Genomic DNA, 13,192 nt, shown 5'->3' with positions numbered 1-13,192 from the left:
TATATATATATTAGATTTTAGTCCCCTATTTGATTTAGGATTGGTAAAGATTCTTTCCCAATCTGTTGGTTGCCTTTTTGTCGTATTGACAGTGTCTTTTGCCTTACAGAAGCTTTGCAATTTTATGAGGTCCCATTTGTCAATTCTTGATCTTATAGCACAATCCATTGCTGTTCTGTTCAGGAATTCTTCCCCTGTGCTCATATCTTTGATGCTCTTCCCCAATTTCTCCTCTCTAAATTTCAGTGTCTCTGGTTTTATGTGGAGTTCCTTGATCCACTTGGACTTGAGCTTAGTACAAGGAGATAAAAATGGATCAATTCGCATTCTTCTACATGATAACCACCAGTTGATACAGCACCATTTGTCGAAGGTGCTGTCTTCTTTCCACTGGGTGGTTTTAGCTCCATTATTTATTATTATTATTATTATTATTATTATTATTATTATTATTCCTGTTAGTCCATGTAATATTTCATGTATATACATGAGTATAATATCATTGACTGAAGCATAAGTAAGCTCTCAGGGGCCGTATCCATAAAGAAAACTTACTGTTTTTCTAAAGAAGCTATCAACTTGCCCCACCCAGGGGTCCATCCCATAATCAGCCACCAAATACAGACACTATTGCATATGCCAGCAAGATTTTGCTGAAAGGACCCTGATATAGCTGTCTCTTGTGAGGCTATGCCAGTGCCTGGCAAACACAGAAGCGGATGCTCACAGTCAGTTATCTGATGGAACACAGGGCCCGCAATAGAGGAGCTAGAGAAAGTACCCAAGGAGCTGAAGGGGTCTACAACCCTATAGGTGGAACAACAATATGAACTAACCAATACCCCCAGAGCTCCTGACTCTAGCTGCATATGTAGCAGAAGATGGCCTAGTCAGCATTCATTGGGAAAAGAGGCCCCTTGGTCTTGCAAACTTTATATGCCCCAGTACAGGGGAACACCAGGACCAAGAAGTGGGAGTGGGTGGGTAGGGGAGTCGGGGGGTGAGGGTATAGGGGACTTTGGGGATAGCATTTGAAATGTAAATGAAGTAAATACCTAATAAAAATTGGGGAAAAAAAGAAGCTATCAACTGCCTATAGCTTTACAGCCAGGACTTCATGATCCTCTCACTGTCCATCTTGATATTTTGCCAGGTGAAGATCATGTGTGTAAAGCCATAACTCTGATTCCATGGGTGCAATATCCCTCACATGTCTCAATACATAATTTTTATTCCCATGCTCACTATCTCTTTTATAATCATTTACACACCACTACTAACACCCCCTTATGAAATGATACCTAAGCCTGAGCTAGCAACCATATATGAGGGGGAACCTGATATAGTTATCTCTCTGGGTATCAGTTACCTCACTCAGAATTATTTCCAATTCCACCCACTAACCTGAACTTCATAATTTCATTTTTCTTTATAACTGAATATATTCCATTGTGTATATGTACAAAGTCTTAATTATCCATTCAGCAGTTGAAAGACATCTAGGCTGTTTCTATTTACTGGCTATTATGGATAAAGTAGCAATGAACATGGATGAGCAAGTCCCTCAGTGCTAGGACCTAGACCCCATGGTTATATGCCTGCAAGTGTTGTAGCTGAATCATAGGGTAGATCTATCTCTGGCTTTTTGAGAAAACTGTTCTCTGATATCCAAACTTCCACCAACAGTGATAAGTAACCCCCTTTATCTACACTTATACCAGTCGATTTTAGTCATCTGTTTATCTTAGCTATTCTGATAGGAGTAAGATAAAATTTCAAAGCAATTTTAAAGTTGTAGTTACTTAATGATTAAGGATGTTAAACATTTTTAAAAGTAATTCTTGGCTCTCTTATTCCCTCTTTTGAGAACTCTGATTAGTTCTAAGCCCTCCAAACTTAGTTGGGTATTTGTTTTCTTTGTGCTGGGTTTGTTTTTGTATTGGTGTTTTTAATTTTTGCATGTTCTGGATATTAATCATTTGTCAGATGTATAGCTGGTAAAAATAATAGTAATAATAATTCCAGCCGGGCGTGGTGACGCACGCCTTTAATCCCAGCACTTAGGAGGCAGAGGCAGGCAGATTTCTGAGTTCGAGGCCAGCCTGGTCTACAAAGTTAGTTTCAGGACAGCCAGGGCTACACAGAGAAACACTGTCTCAAAAAACCAATAATAATAATAATAATAATAATAATAATAATAATAGTAATAGCAATAATAATTCCATTCTGCAAGATGCCTCTTTGTTTGGATGATGGTTTCTGTTGCTATATTGAAGGGTTTTAGTTTCCTGAGGTCTTCTGTGTGCCCATTATTGCTTTTATATAAATGTTAAATCACATTTATTCATTGAATTTCCATGTAAAATTTTTGGAAAAAATATGTTTTATTTAAGATAAAAATCTACTTAAACAGAGTTTTAAGACCTTTAAAATATAAATGTGATGTTGTTTTAAAAATACAGATTACAAGCATAGGAGGAAAACATGAGTTTACTATTACAGGGAAGCCTAGAGGTCATTATTATTTCCACAGGACAGAGCAGAAGGATGAGTTTAGTGAAGCACACTGGAAACACAATTACACATTTTCCCACATTAGTTCTGACTCTCCTCTAGGATCTGTACTTTTTCTTCATGTAAAATGTATTGAAACCATCCTCCCTTGTACTTCATAAAGTGAGTAATTAATAATTCCATGCATTTGGCGATATTCTTCACCACTTTCTACAATGCATTTTGTTTGTTTTGGTTCTGAGATGGCATCTTACTATGCAGCCATGGTTGGCCTTGAACTTACTCAAACAGACCAGGCAGGCTGGCTGTGAACTAACACAACTCTCTGCCTGAGTTTGTTGCCAACAGCATAATCTGAAAAAGAAGCACACCCTGTGTCTAGGAGCTCTCTGAACCTTGCCACACTAGAAACAAAGTGAAATGATCTATATAACAGGCATTTCCACCTCTAGGGCTTGAGATTGTGCTATATCTTAAAAGGTATGGGCTTTTCCCATTGTTGTTCTCTTATGTTTTTCTACCCACATTTCCTTGATTTTGTTCCCCCTAATGTATGAACAAAACCTTTTATTCCCTGTAAACACAGTTTAATGGTTGTATAGTATCTTTTTAAATTAATTAATTTATTCACGGTACTTCTCAATATCAGCCCCCCTCTCCTCCCAGCCCCCCTTCATCTCCTCCCATTCCTCCTCCCATTTTCCTCTGAGAAAGGAGAGACCCCCACACCATCTTCCCAATCTCCATCATCCTGAATCCCTCCCTCCCACACCCTCACACCCCATACCCACACCCACACCCAGCACATCAGTCACTGTCGAACTAGGCAATCCTTTCTCACTGAGGCTAGACCAGGTGGCCCAGTTAGAGGAACAGGATCCATAAGCAGGCAACAAATTCAGGGACAGCCCTGCTTCAGTTGTTGGGGAACCTGCATGAAGACAAAGCTGCACATCTGCTACATATGAGCAGGGGGACCTAGGTCCACTCTTTGGTTGGTGATTCAGTCTTTAGGAGCACAAAATGGTCCAGGTTAGTTGACTCTTTTGGTCTTCCTATGGAGTCCCTATCTACTTCAAGTCCCTCAATCCTTTTGCCCGTCACTACTTCAAGACTTCCCAAGCTCCATCTAATGTTTGGTTGTGGGTCTCCGCATCTGTTTCAGTCAGTTGTTGAATAGAGCCTCTTAGAGGACAGTTATGCTAGAATCCTGTCTGCAAGCATGATAGAATATCACTGATAGTGTCAGGAAGCGGTTCTTCCCCATGGGGTGAATCTCAATTTGGGCCAGTCATTGCTTGTCCATTCTCCCCATCTTGGTCCCTGCACAGAGCATGTTTTAGGTCAGAGGTTTTGTGGGAGAGTTGCTATCCTTATCCCTCCACTGGGAGTCCTGCCTGACTAGAGAAAGTGGCCACTTCAGGCTCCATACTCCCCACTTCTAGGAGTTTCAGCTAGAGTAACCCCCACAGCCACTCTGGGGCCTACCCCCATCCCGGGTCTCTGGCATGTCCTAGAGATGCTTCTCCCTCCCCCCACATCCGGTTGTGTTCTCTCTCCTACACTTGATCCTCCCTCTCCACTCCCATCCCCATTCCCTCTCCCATCCAATTCCCTCTCTCCGTCCACCTCTGATATCTATTTTATTTCCCTTTCTGAGAAAGAATCAACCAACCTCCCTTTGCCCCCCCCCCCATCATTTGGGTTCTTTGGATCTGTGGAATATAGTATGGTTATCCTGTAATTTATAGCTAATATCCACTCATAAGTGAGTATATGCATGCATGTCCTTTTGGGTCTGGGTTACCTCACTCGGGATATTTTCTAGTTCCATTCATTTGCCTGAAAAATTCCTGATGTTCTTGTTTTTAATAGCTGAGTATCATCCCATTGTTTAAAGAATATTTTCTTTATTCATTCTTCAGTTGAGGGATATCTATGTTGTTTCCAGTTTCTAACAATGAAGGATAAAGCTGCTACGAACAGAGTTGAGCAAGTGTCCTTTTGGGAAGAGAGAGCATCTTTTGGGCTTATGCCCAGGAGTGGTATAGCTGGGTCTGGTGGTAGAACTATTACCAGTTTTCTGGTTGTAAAAGTTTTCACTCCCACCAGCAACGGAAGAGTGTTCCCTTGCCCTACATCCTTGTCAGTATGAATGTGGTTACTGTCTTGTCCGGTTGAAGGTGTCCTTTGACTTACAGGAAATTTTCAGTCTCATGAGGTCCCACTTATTAAGTTTTGATCTTAGTGCCTGAGCCATTGGTGTTCTATTCATGATGTTATCTCCTATACCAATGAGTTTCTCTTCTGTTAGATTTAGTGTATTCAGTTTTATGTTGAGGTCTTTGATCCACTCCGACTTCAGTTTTGTGCAGGGTAATAAATATGCATCTATTTCTTAACCATCAACCATATGAATCCCTTAAAGTCTACAAGAAAACTCTTTATTCAAATTAACAAAAAATAAAATGAAAGAAGACCAAAATTATTAAAATTAGGTATGGAAAGGGAAAAATTACAGCAGACACTGGAAAAATTTGTCAGTTCAGGAGTTGTTCAGTAAAGTTTTATATTCCCCTATCCTGGAAAATATTTTTTTAAAAAATGGGTAGGTGTCTAGATGCATGTGGCCTATCAAAGTTAAATTAAACTGAAGTAAATAATCTATATGAACTCAACAACTGACATAGATTCTGTAATTAAAATCTCTTAGCTATAAAGAAGCCCAGGGCCAGATGGATTCAGCATAGTGTTCCTTCCACAGAGAGCTAACAGTAATTCTCCTCAAATTACTCCATCAAGTATAAAGGAAAGAACATTTCTAAATTATTAAATGAAGCTAGGGGCACCCCAATACCAAAACCAGACAAAAAATAAAGCAAAAAAAAAAAAGAGGATTATAGGCTAGTCTCTCTAATCAACTTGGAAGCAAACATTCTCAGCACAATCCTGGTTAGCTAAATTCCAGGATACACCCAGATGATCAGACATCACAATCAAGTCGGCTTCACCCCGGACATGCAGGGTTCATACATATATTTAATTAATAAGTATAATTCAACACATAGACTCAAGGAGAGAACCTACATGATCATCTCATTAAATACATTTAACAAAATCCAATGTTGCTTCATGATAAAATTTCTGGAGAATCTATGGATACAGGGGACATAGCTCAACATAATAAAAAAAAAAATGACTGTGCTGGGATGACTTTTAAGCCACCATTACTGTCACTGACAGCATTAGCCTTTGTATGGTTATTTGAGGGGAGCTTTCCAAGGACCCCTTCCTGCTGCTGTGAACACAAAGAATAGGAAAGCCACTCCACACAAGACACATCTCTCCACTGTGAATATTTGTTATGGACAGAAGACCTATGAGTATAACTGAACACAAGTAAGCTAATCTTCAGCTCCAAATCTCCCAGTAGAACCTCTCTTCCTGGAATGTTTTATAAGAACAGTGAGTTGAGGATCCTCATCTGCAGTGTGCTGGGTTCTGTGGTTCTAGCTCATGTTTTCCAGGAGGTAGATGGCAATGAATGAATCTCTTTCCCCTTAACTTTAAAAGGGTAGAAAGTGCAGGTACCATGCTGAGAATTCTGCGGCTAATGTCAGAGATTTTGTGCAAATCCCAGGAAGTGAGAAAGCCCTTATGAAGGCAGTGGCTAAAGTGGGGCCCATCTCTGTTGCAGTTGATGCCAGCCATGGTTCCTTCCAGTTCTATGACAGTGGTAAGTATCTCCCTTCTAGTAATCTATGCATAAACATTGTACCACTACCATGACAAATTGATCTTGTGATTTCTTTGATACATAGTATTTGATGTAAATGTTTCCATTTGTGGATTTTATGTTCTATATGAGGAATCTTATTTTTTTTTACTTTACATTACTTAAATATAATTCCATGAGTCCACATCCTTAATATTTTTTAATTAGCATTATGTTTCACGTGGTATAATTTACTTAAATTTTCTCCAGTTGTTTGATCTTTAAGACTTTAATTAGATATTTCATTTATGTAGATAATTCTTATAAAGGACTTTTCCATTGCATTGCTTCTTGTTTTCTGTGGGGTTTGTTTGGAGTAACCTACAAGTAAGTCAATAAGATTTTTTTGTGTGCAACCAAGCAACTGTCTTTACCAAAGGATTTATGCTAAATTTTACTTCTAATGTATTTATCTGAGAGCTTATAGTCTTAGCCCTGATAACAATGAAGACTCTTGTTTCGTCTTACCTTGTGTATGTCATCTCAGTTAACTGAAGAAATCTCTCTCTTACATGTTGATGAGGTGAGGTCACCGGAACCTCTCACCTCAGCTTCGTTTTTATTTTTTTAGGCATCTATTATGAGCCACAGTGCAAAAGGGTTCACCTAAATCATGCTGTTCTGGTGGTCGGTTATGGCTTTGAGGGAGAAGAATCAGATGGCAACAGTTACTGGCTGGTCAAGAACAGGTATGAATTTCAGAATATATTTGTATTTAAAATTCAAAAGAAAGTTACTGTATACAGTATTTAAATACATATACAGCAATCTACATCCCCTAGCGGTTGAATGCAGAAGTTCTAGTGTATGGAAATAACAGAATGATTCTGTGTGTCATTGGGCTATGCACAGACAGTCTGGTCTCCAGTTGAGCTGAGGTCTGAACCCCAGAGTGGTGTTAATTCACCTACATGGCACGGTAGGCAATCCCCTCATGTGTCCTGGACTCAAGGCTTCTGTCGAAGTTACTGCCTCCACAGCCCCCACAGGAGAAGCGGCTAGTAGTCATGTAGACAATGTCCCAAGCTTCTGACCTTCAGGCTAAACTCCTCACAGTTACCTAGCAACAGTAAAGATAAAAGCCCACCATAAGAGAGGCTGCTTAGTCCCACCTCACTCTTACTCCCCTCTCTCTTCGTTCTCTCTTACTCTCTCCCTCTTACTCTTACTCTCTCCCTCTTTCTCTAGCCTTTCTTCTCTCTCTCCCTTTTCTCCTTCTCTCCTCTTAGCCATGGCCAGTCTCTCTCTCTTTCCACCTTCTCTCTTTTCTTCCTGCCTTTCTATAATAAAACTCTAAAACCATAGACTGTCTCTGTTCATCAAGCCTGGCTGCACTTGGATGGGACAGGCTCTCCTCTAAGGAGCGGAGCCATTTCTAATCTCCCGATGAAAGGCCTTCCTGTGCTCCAATCAAGGTCCAGACTAAGGACTCTCGCCTACGTGGGAACCTTTCCCTCAGCCCTCTCTCCTAACCCTGGGGCCGAGGGTGTTGCCCCGAGGCCCCTGGTATGGGGGCTGCCCATTGTCCATCCCCCCTGGCTTAGATGCCCACCTGGGGCCAAGTAGAAAGCATCTGCCAGCCCTCCTGCATCCGCCTGCCCAGAGCACAGGAGGAACTCTGGCCGGACATGGGCTATCTTCCCACCCTCTCTTCCCATACACCCCCTTAGTTCCCAAGGTGATTCTGTCATGGTTTGGGACAGAGGTTAATATGGAATTTGAACTAGTTTGTCAATCCTGACACATTCTAGTTTTATACCTATGTAGATAAAAAGACATCCTGTACTATCTCTGAGGTGTTTTTTCAGAGTCCTGTGTGATTCAACTATTGGTATCCAGGAGATGAACCTCTATCTTTTCTGAATCTTTCTATTCAGTGTGTTTTCTGGCTTGGTGCTTAAGTGAATGTATTGCAGTGAAGCTGCTGCACTGTGTTCTTTCCATCTAATGGAGAACATGCTCTTCTTTCAGCTGGGGTGAGGAATGGGGCATGAAGGGATACATAAAGATTGCCAAAGACTGGAACAACCACTGTGGGATTGCTACATTCGCCACATACCCCATCGTCTGAGCTGCTGCACAATGAGAAGGAAGGAGAGGACTAGGAATGGAATGTACTGAGCAGGGTTTCTCCTCTCACAGACCAGCCTCTGTTGTGGGGGCAGAGGGGAGAGGCAGTTGAGTCACTGAGGAGCCACACTTGATGTGAATTAAACTCATAAACATTAGTGCCATTAACAGCGTTGTATTAGTGACTCTCATTAAAAAATCTGAATATTCATTTTAAAATGCTGCACAATTTTACATATTCAAAATAAAGCTTGGTTTCAAAAAGATAGTAGGACTTCTTTTTTTAGTTCACTACTTAATTGAACATGAGGACATAATTGTGTGTGTGTGAGAGAGAGAGAGAGAGAGAGAGAGAAAGAGACAGAGACAGAGAGAGAGAGAGAGAGAGAGAGAGAGAGAGAGAGAGAGAGACTTAAAATAATGCAGAAGTATCTTTAAGAGGGTTAGTTTTTTTGAGATTTTTCTATGTAGTCCTGGCATTCACTCTATAGACAAGACTGGCCTGGAACACAAATAATCCACTTGCCTCTGCCTCCCAAGTCCTGGGATTAAGGCCCACCACAGTGTATACCCCATCTATGAACTACGATCCAAAGCTGCAAAATCTCCATGACACAAGGCGAAAAACAGGATATCCAAGAGGGGTCCTGGTAAGGATCTGATTGGTGGTGTAGCAAAAGCCAGGCCTCACATCAGACCAATGACTCATTACAATGAACATTTGCAAGTAAAGATGTTGGTACAAAAGGGTATACTGTTGCTTCTACAGCAAGATTTTATTATTTGTTTATTTTTTTGTTTTCTTTTGGGAGGTTTCAAGTGTAGAAGGCGTAGGTGAAGGGAGATGAGTGGGATTTGAGTACATGATATGAAATTCACAAAGAGTCAATAAAAAAAGTTATTTTAAAAATGAATACAAGAATACTTGTGTCCTCTAATTTTAGATAAGGACACTCACTCAACCTGTGTCCAGCATTGATAGTGTAATGTTAAAGAGTTGTGGATGTGATTATAACAGTCTAAATTGAACATCTATCTGAAGATGGAAGTAAACTAAAATTAAAATTAAAAATAAGTAAAAATGATACAAAGGGGAGAGAAGAAACCAATGTGTCCATACAGAAACTCTTATGATATTGTTCATTGGATTGAGTGGTCTAGTTCTCTAAGAACAGATCATGTCGGTACCTGAGCATCCTTCATGATACGGGATATTATCTATAACCTGCTAGGGTGAAATGCCTATTGTCTGGTCAGGACTTTAGAGCAGCAGTGATGTACCCCTTTTGCCTTTGCCATAGTGATATGAAATGATGTCATTCCTTGTGGTTTACAGGTGAACACATAGAATCCTTTGTGTAACAAACAAGGTGATGAAATTACTCAATGCTTTGTCGTTGGTAGGCTGAGGCCACTTGAGCAAGAGTCAGTACAGAAGTGAATGTACACAAAAAGAGGGTAGACCTGAGGGACCTACATTTCGGGTCCATCTACCTCCATCTCTGGTCACCTGGATGGCAGTGACAGCCACGGTGAAGCTTCATTTCCAGAAGACTCCTCTTGACTGGGTGTTTTACTGTTCATTGCACCTTTCTGTTTGGGCTCAGGGAATTGCTCTCTTCTGATCTACCTGGATCCAGAATCATGAGATACAGTCTCAGAGAGGTTGGATTTCTTTTATAGACCCAACCAGGCCATTGTTAATTGTGAGTGACTAAGCCAATGTCACTAAAATAGAGCTCTGTATACTCTGACCATCGTATCCTCACTGTTTGTATACTGACAAGGGCTGAAATCCTTTCAAGGATTGAGGTGGGCATGAAACATGAATCCTTAGATTGGAAAAATAGCAAGATGAAAAGTTAGATCCCTTGAGACAACAAAAAATTCAAAACTATACAGTGAATTTATTTCTAGATACAAAGACACAAAGATAAGATATAGGTAGATTTAACATGTGCCTATATAAGTGTGTGGATGTTTTGTTACATTACCAGAGTGACAGGTCTGTGTTTGACCCTATCACAGTTAGTGAACAAACTTCTCAGTGTATGGAAGGCATTCAGAGGCAAGTGTCCTACAGCACATAAGTGGATCACCTTTGCTTACAGTATTGTGGGAAAATGATGTCAACCCCAGGAAAGAAAGAGGTACAGTAACAAATTGCCCAGCAAGTCCCTTTTTAGTTACTGGCTTTGAGTTTTAAAGTAAAGGCAAGGAGGTCTCAAGAAGAAATAGATAAATAGACATCTCGACCTGCCCAGTGTATCCAAGGTCTTAATACAAGTACTGGACTGAGAGGAAATTATATTATAAAGGTATGGTATGTGATGGTGAGCATTATGTTTAGAGGATAATTTACTGCGGCTGGAATGGTTTGTAAAAACAAAATTGATTTTGGCTTATAAGCCATGTGGAGGTTGCTCCTATCTTGAAAAAATGTACCCTCTAGCTAACTTACCCCAAATGGATGACTTCCCTAAACAATTGGGCTATTCTTATAAACTGCTGATTTTTGTAAAATCTTTCTCTGCCTCAGCTATTCTTACAGGATAATTGGCCACACGGTTAATAGGCTAACTGCTAAGTTCCTCTTGTGTATGAAATGCTTGCTTGCTTAGGATAACTCAAGCATCTGTTAAAAAAGAAAAAAAGAGTTAAGCTTTGCTTGCATCGAGACAGGATATGAGTCAACTTGACCCACAAATTGTAAATTTATGGGATTTGCCTTTAAAGTCCTTAGAATAATAATAGCTGAGGCCTTACCTAGAGAACTTTGAATCTCTGGTTGGGTCCTGGCCAGTAATTTTAATTTAAAAAAAAAAAAAAAAAAAAAAACCTCTTCTTATTAAAATCATATTCTTTGCCAGATTGGAGGCTCTATGAACCATACCAGATACATAGCAAACAAAGTACCCAAGGAAGGACTTGGGGAGGGAGTCTCAAGAGAATCAACCTCACAGGATTGTTTTAATGTACTTTGCACTAAATGCTGGGTAAGAATGGTATATGAGTTGTTTTTAACAAATGAAGAGAAGTGTTTAATTCATTACCATGACAGCATGCTTGGTTGAAGGTCAGAGGCTGGGTAGTGGTGGTTGTCGTGGTTGGGTTGGTTTGGTTTGGTTTGGTTTGGTTTGGTTTGGTTTGGTTTGGTTGCTTTGTTTTGACATAAGGTTAATTTCATGATTGCTGGTGCCACACTGAGACAGTACATGGAATTCGGGCTACAAGTGACTACTTTCACTTGTCTTCTCAATTTGTTGTTTTAGATTCTACTCTCTTACTCCTTCCTGTTTCCTGGTTAGTTACTATTTCAAAATCAGTGTTAGCCTTCTACATTGGGGTGTGTTTATTCTTGTTTGTTCATTGTGGCTTTTGCTTTGTCTTTTATTTCCTTTGTTACCAGCTTCTAGGGGATGGTGGCCAGGCCACTGGTTTGCAGAGGCCTTCCTTAGAGTGGCTTCTATGGTTAGGAATGGAAATAATTACTAGAGCTGATATAAAAAACTATGCCCACTGCTTATGTGGAATCATTATCCCTTTGCCAAAGCCACATTGTATATTTGATGCATATGGACCGAGAAATCACATTTATCTATGCTGTGGGGCTATTTGTCAGCATCATTCTCATGCTCACCACCAATTAGAATTTGCAGAGCACCAAGCATGGGAATCACAGTGCACCTGGTCTGGGGGAGGAGGGAAACAACAACAAAAAACCAACAAACATGTCAAACACACCACAGTTAAGGTGGAAGAAATACAAACACAAATCATAGAACTTATAACAGTAAAGACAAGCCTACTTATGTCCCAAATAGCATAACAAGCTCGTTAGCATTTACCTTGGATCTTCCACTGGCTGTTATAAAATGATCAATCAATATAGAATCTAAGGAGAAGGGTGCCCAGTGTCATTGGGGTCTCACACTAAAGGCTTGGAAGCACTTTTATTGGTCGGAAAACCAAACTCTTCAGTGTTTCTCTCATGTCTTTGTCCTTTGTACTTAAGGATTTGGGGAATTAGCCCACTCCATGGAAGATCACATGAATCACCAAAAAAATGAAATAACCCAGTCAAAAAAATGGCATATAGAACTAAACCGAGAATTCACAACAGAGGCATCTCGAATGTCTGAGAAACACCTAAAGAAATTTTCAAAGTCTTTAGGGATCAGAGAAATGCAAATCAAAATGAACCTGAGATCCCATATTACACCAATCAGAATGGCTAAGATCAAAACCTTCAGGTGACAACACATGTTGGAGAGGATGTGGAGAAAGAGGAACACTCCTTCATTGCTAGTGGGATTGCTAACTGGTACAACCACTCTGGAAATCAATCTGGAGGTTCCTCAGAAAATTGGAAATAGATCTACCTTAATACACAGCTATATCACTCTTGGGAATATACCCAAAAGATGCTCCAACATGCAACAGGGGCACCTGTTCCACTATGTTCATAGTGGCCTTATTTGTGATAGCCACAAGCTGGAAATAACCTAGATGCCCCATGACAGAAGAATGGATACAGAAAATGTACTTCATTTACACAATGGAATACTACTCAGCTATTAAGAACAAAGACTTCCTGACTTTTGCAGGCATATGGATGGAACTAGAAAATATCATCCTGAGTGGGGTAACTCAGACCCAAAAGGACACGCATGGTATGTACTCACCAATAAGTGGATATTAGTCAAAAAAAGAAAGAGAGAGAGAGAGAGAGAGAGAGAGAGAGAGAGAGAGAGGAAGAAAGGAAGAAAGAAGAAAAGAAAAGAAGAAAAGAAGAGGAGAAGAGAAGAGAAGAGAAGAGAAGAGAAGAGAAGA

General features: G+C 40.2%; 1 protein-coding gene across 1 annotated transcript in view; it reads left to right on the top strand.

Moving 5' to 3' along the window:
* LOC110333736 (testin-2) overlaps positions 1-8,627 on the top strand; it is a 17,263-nt gene extending 8,636 nt beyond the window's left edge. The window contains exons 6-8 of the mRNA XM_021215418.1: positions 6,088-6,250; positions 6,861-6,978; positions 8,261-8,627. Of these exons, the coding sequence (XP_021071077.1) occupies positions 6,088-6,250; positions 6,861-6,978; positions 8,261-8,360 (381 nt within the window). The 3' untranslated portion in view covers positions 8,361-8,627. The remainder of the gene's footprint in view (positions 1-6,087; positions 6,251-6,860; positions 6,979-8,260) is intronic.
* Positions 8,628-13,192: the final 4,565 nt, after the last annotated feature.

Source organism: Mus pahari, chromosome 16 (assembly GCF_900095145.1).
Source record: "Mus pahari chromosome 16, PAHARI_EIJ_v1.1, whole genome shotgun sequence".
Classification (NCBI taxonomy): Eukaryota; Metazoa; Chordata; class Mammalia; order Rodentia; family Muridae; genus Mus; species Mus pahari.
The sequence above is the reverse complement of the archived record's forward strand: the minus strand, read 5'-3'. Positions and strand labels throughout refer to the sequence as shown.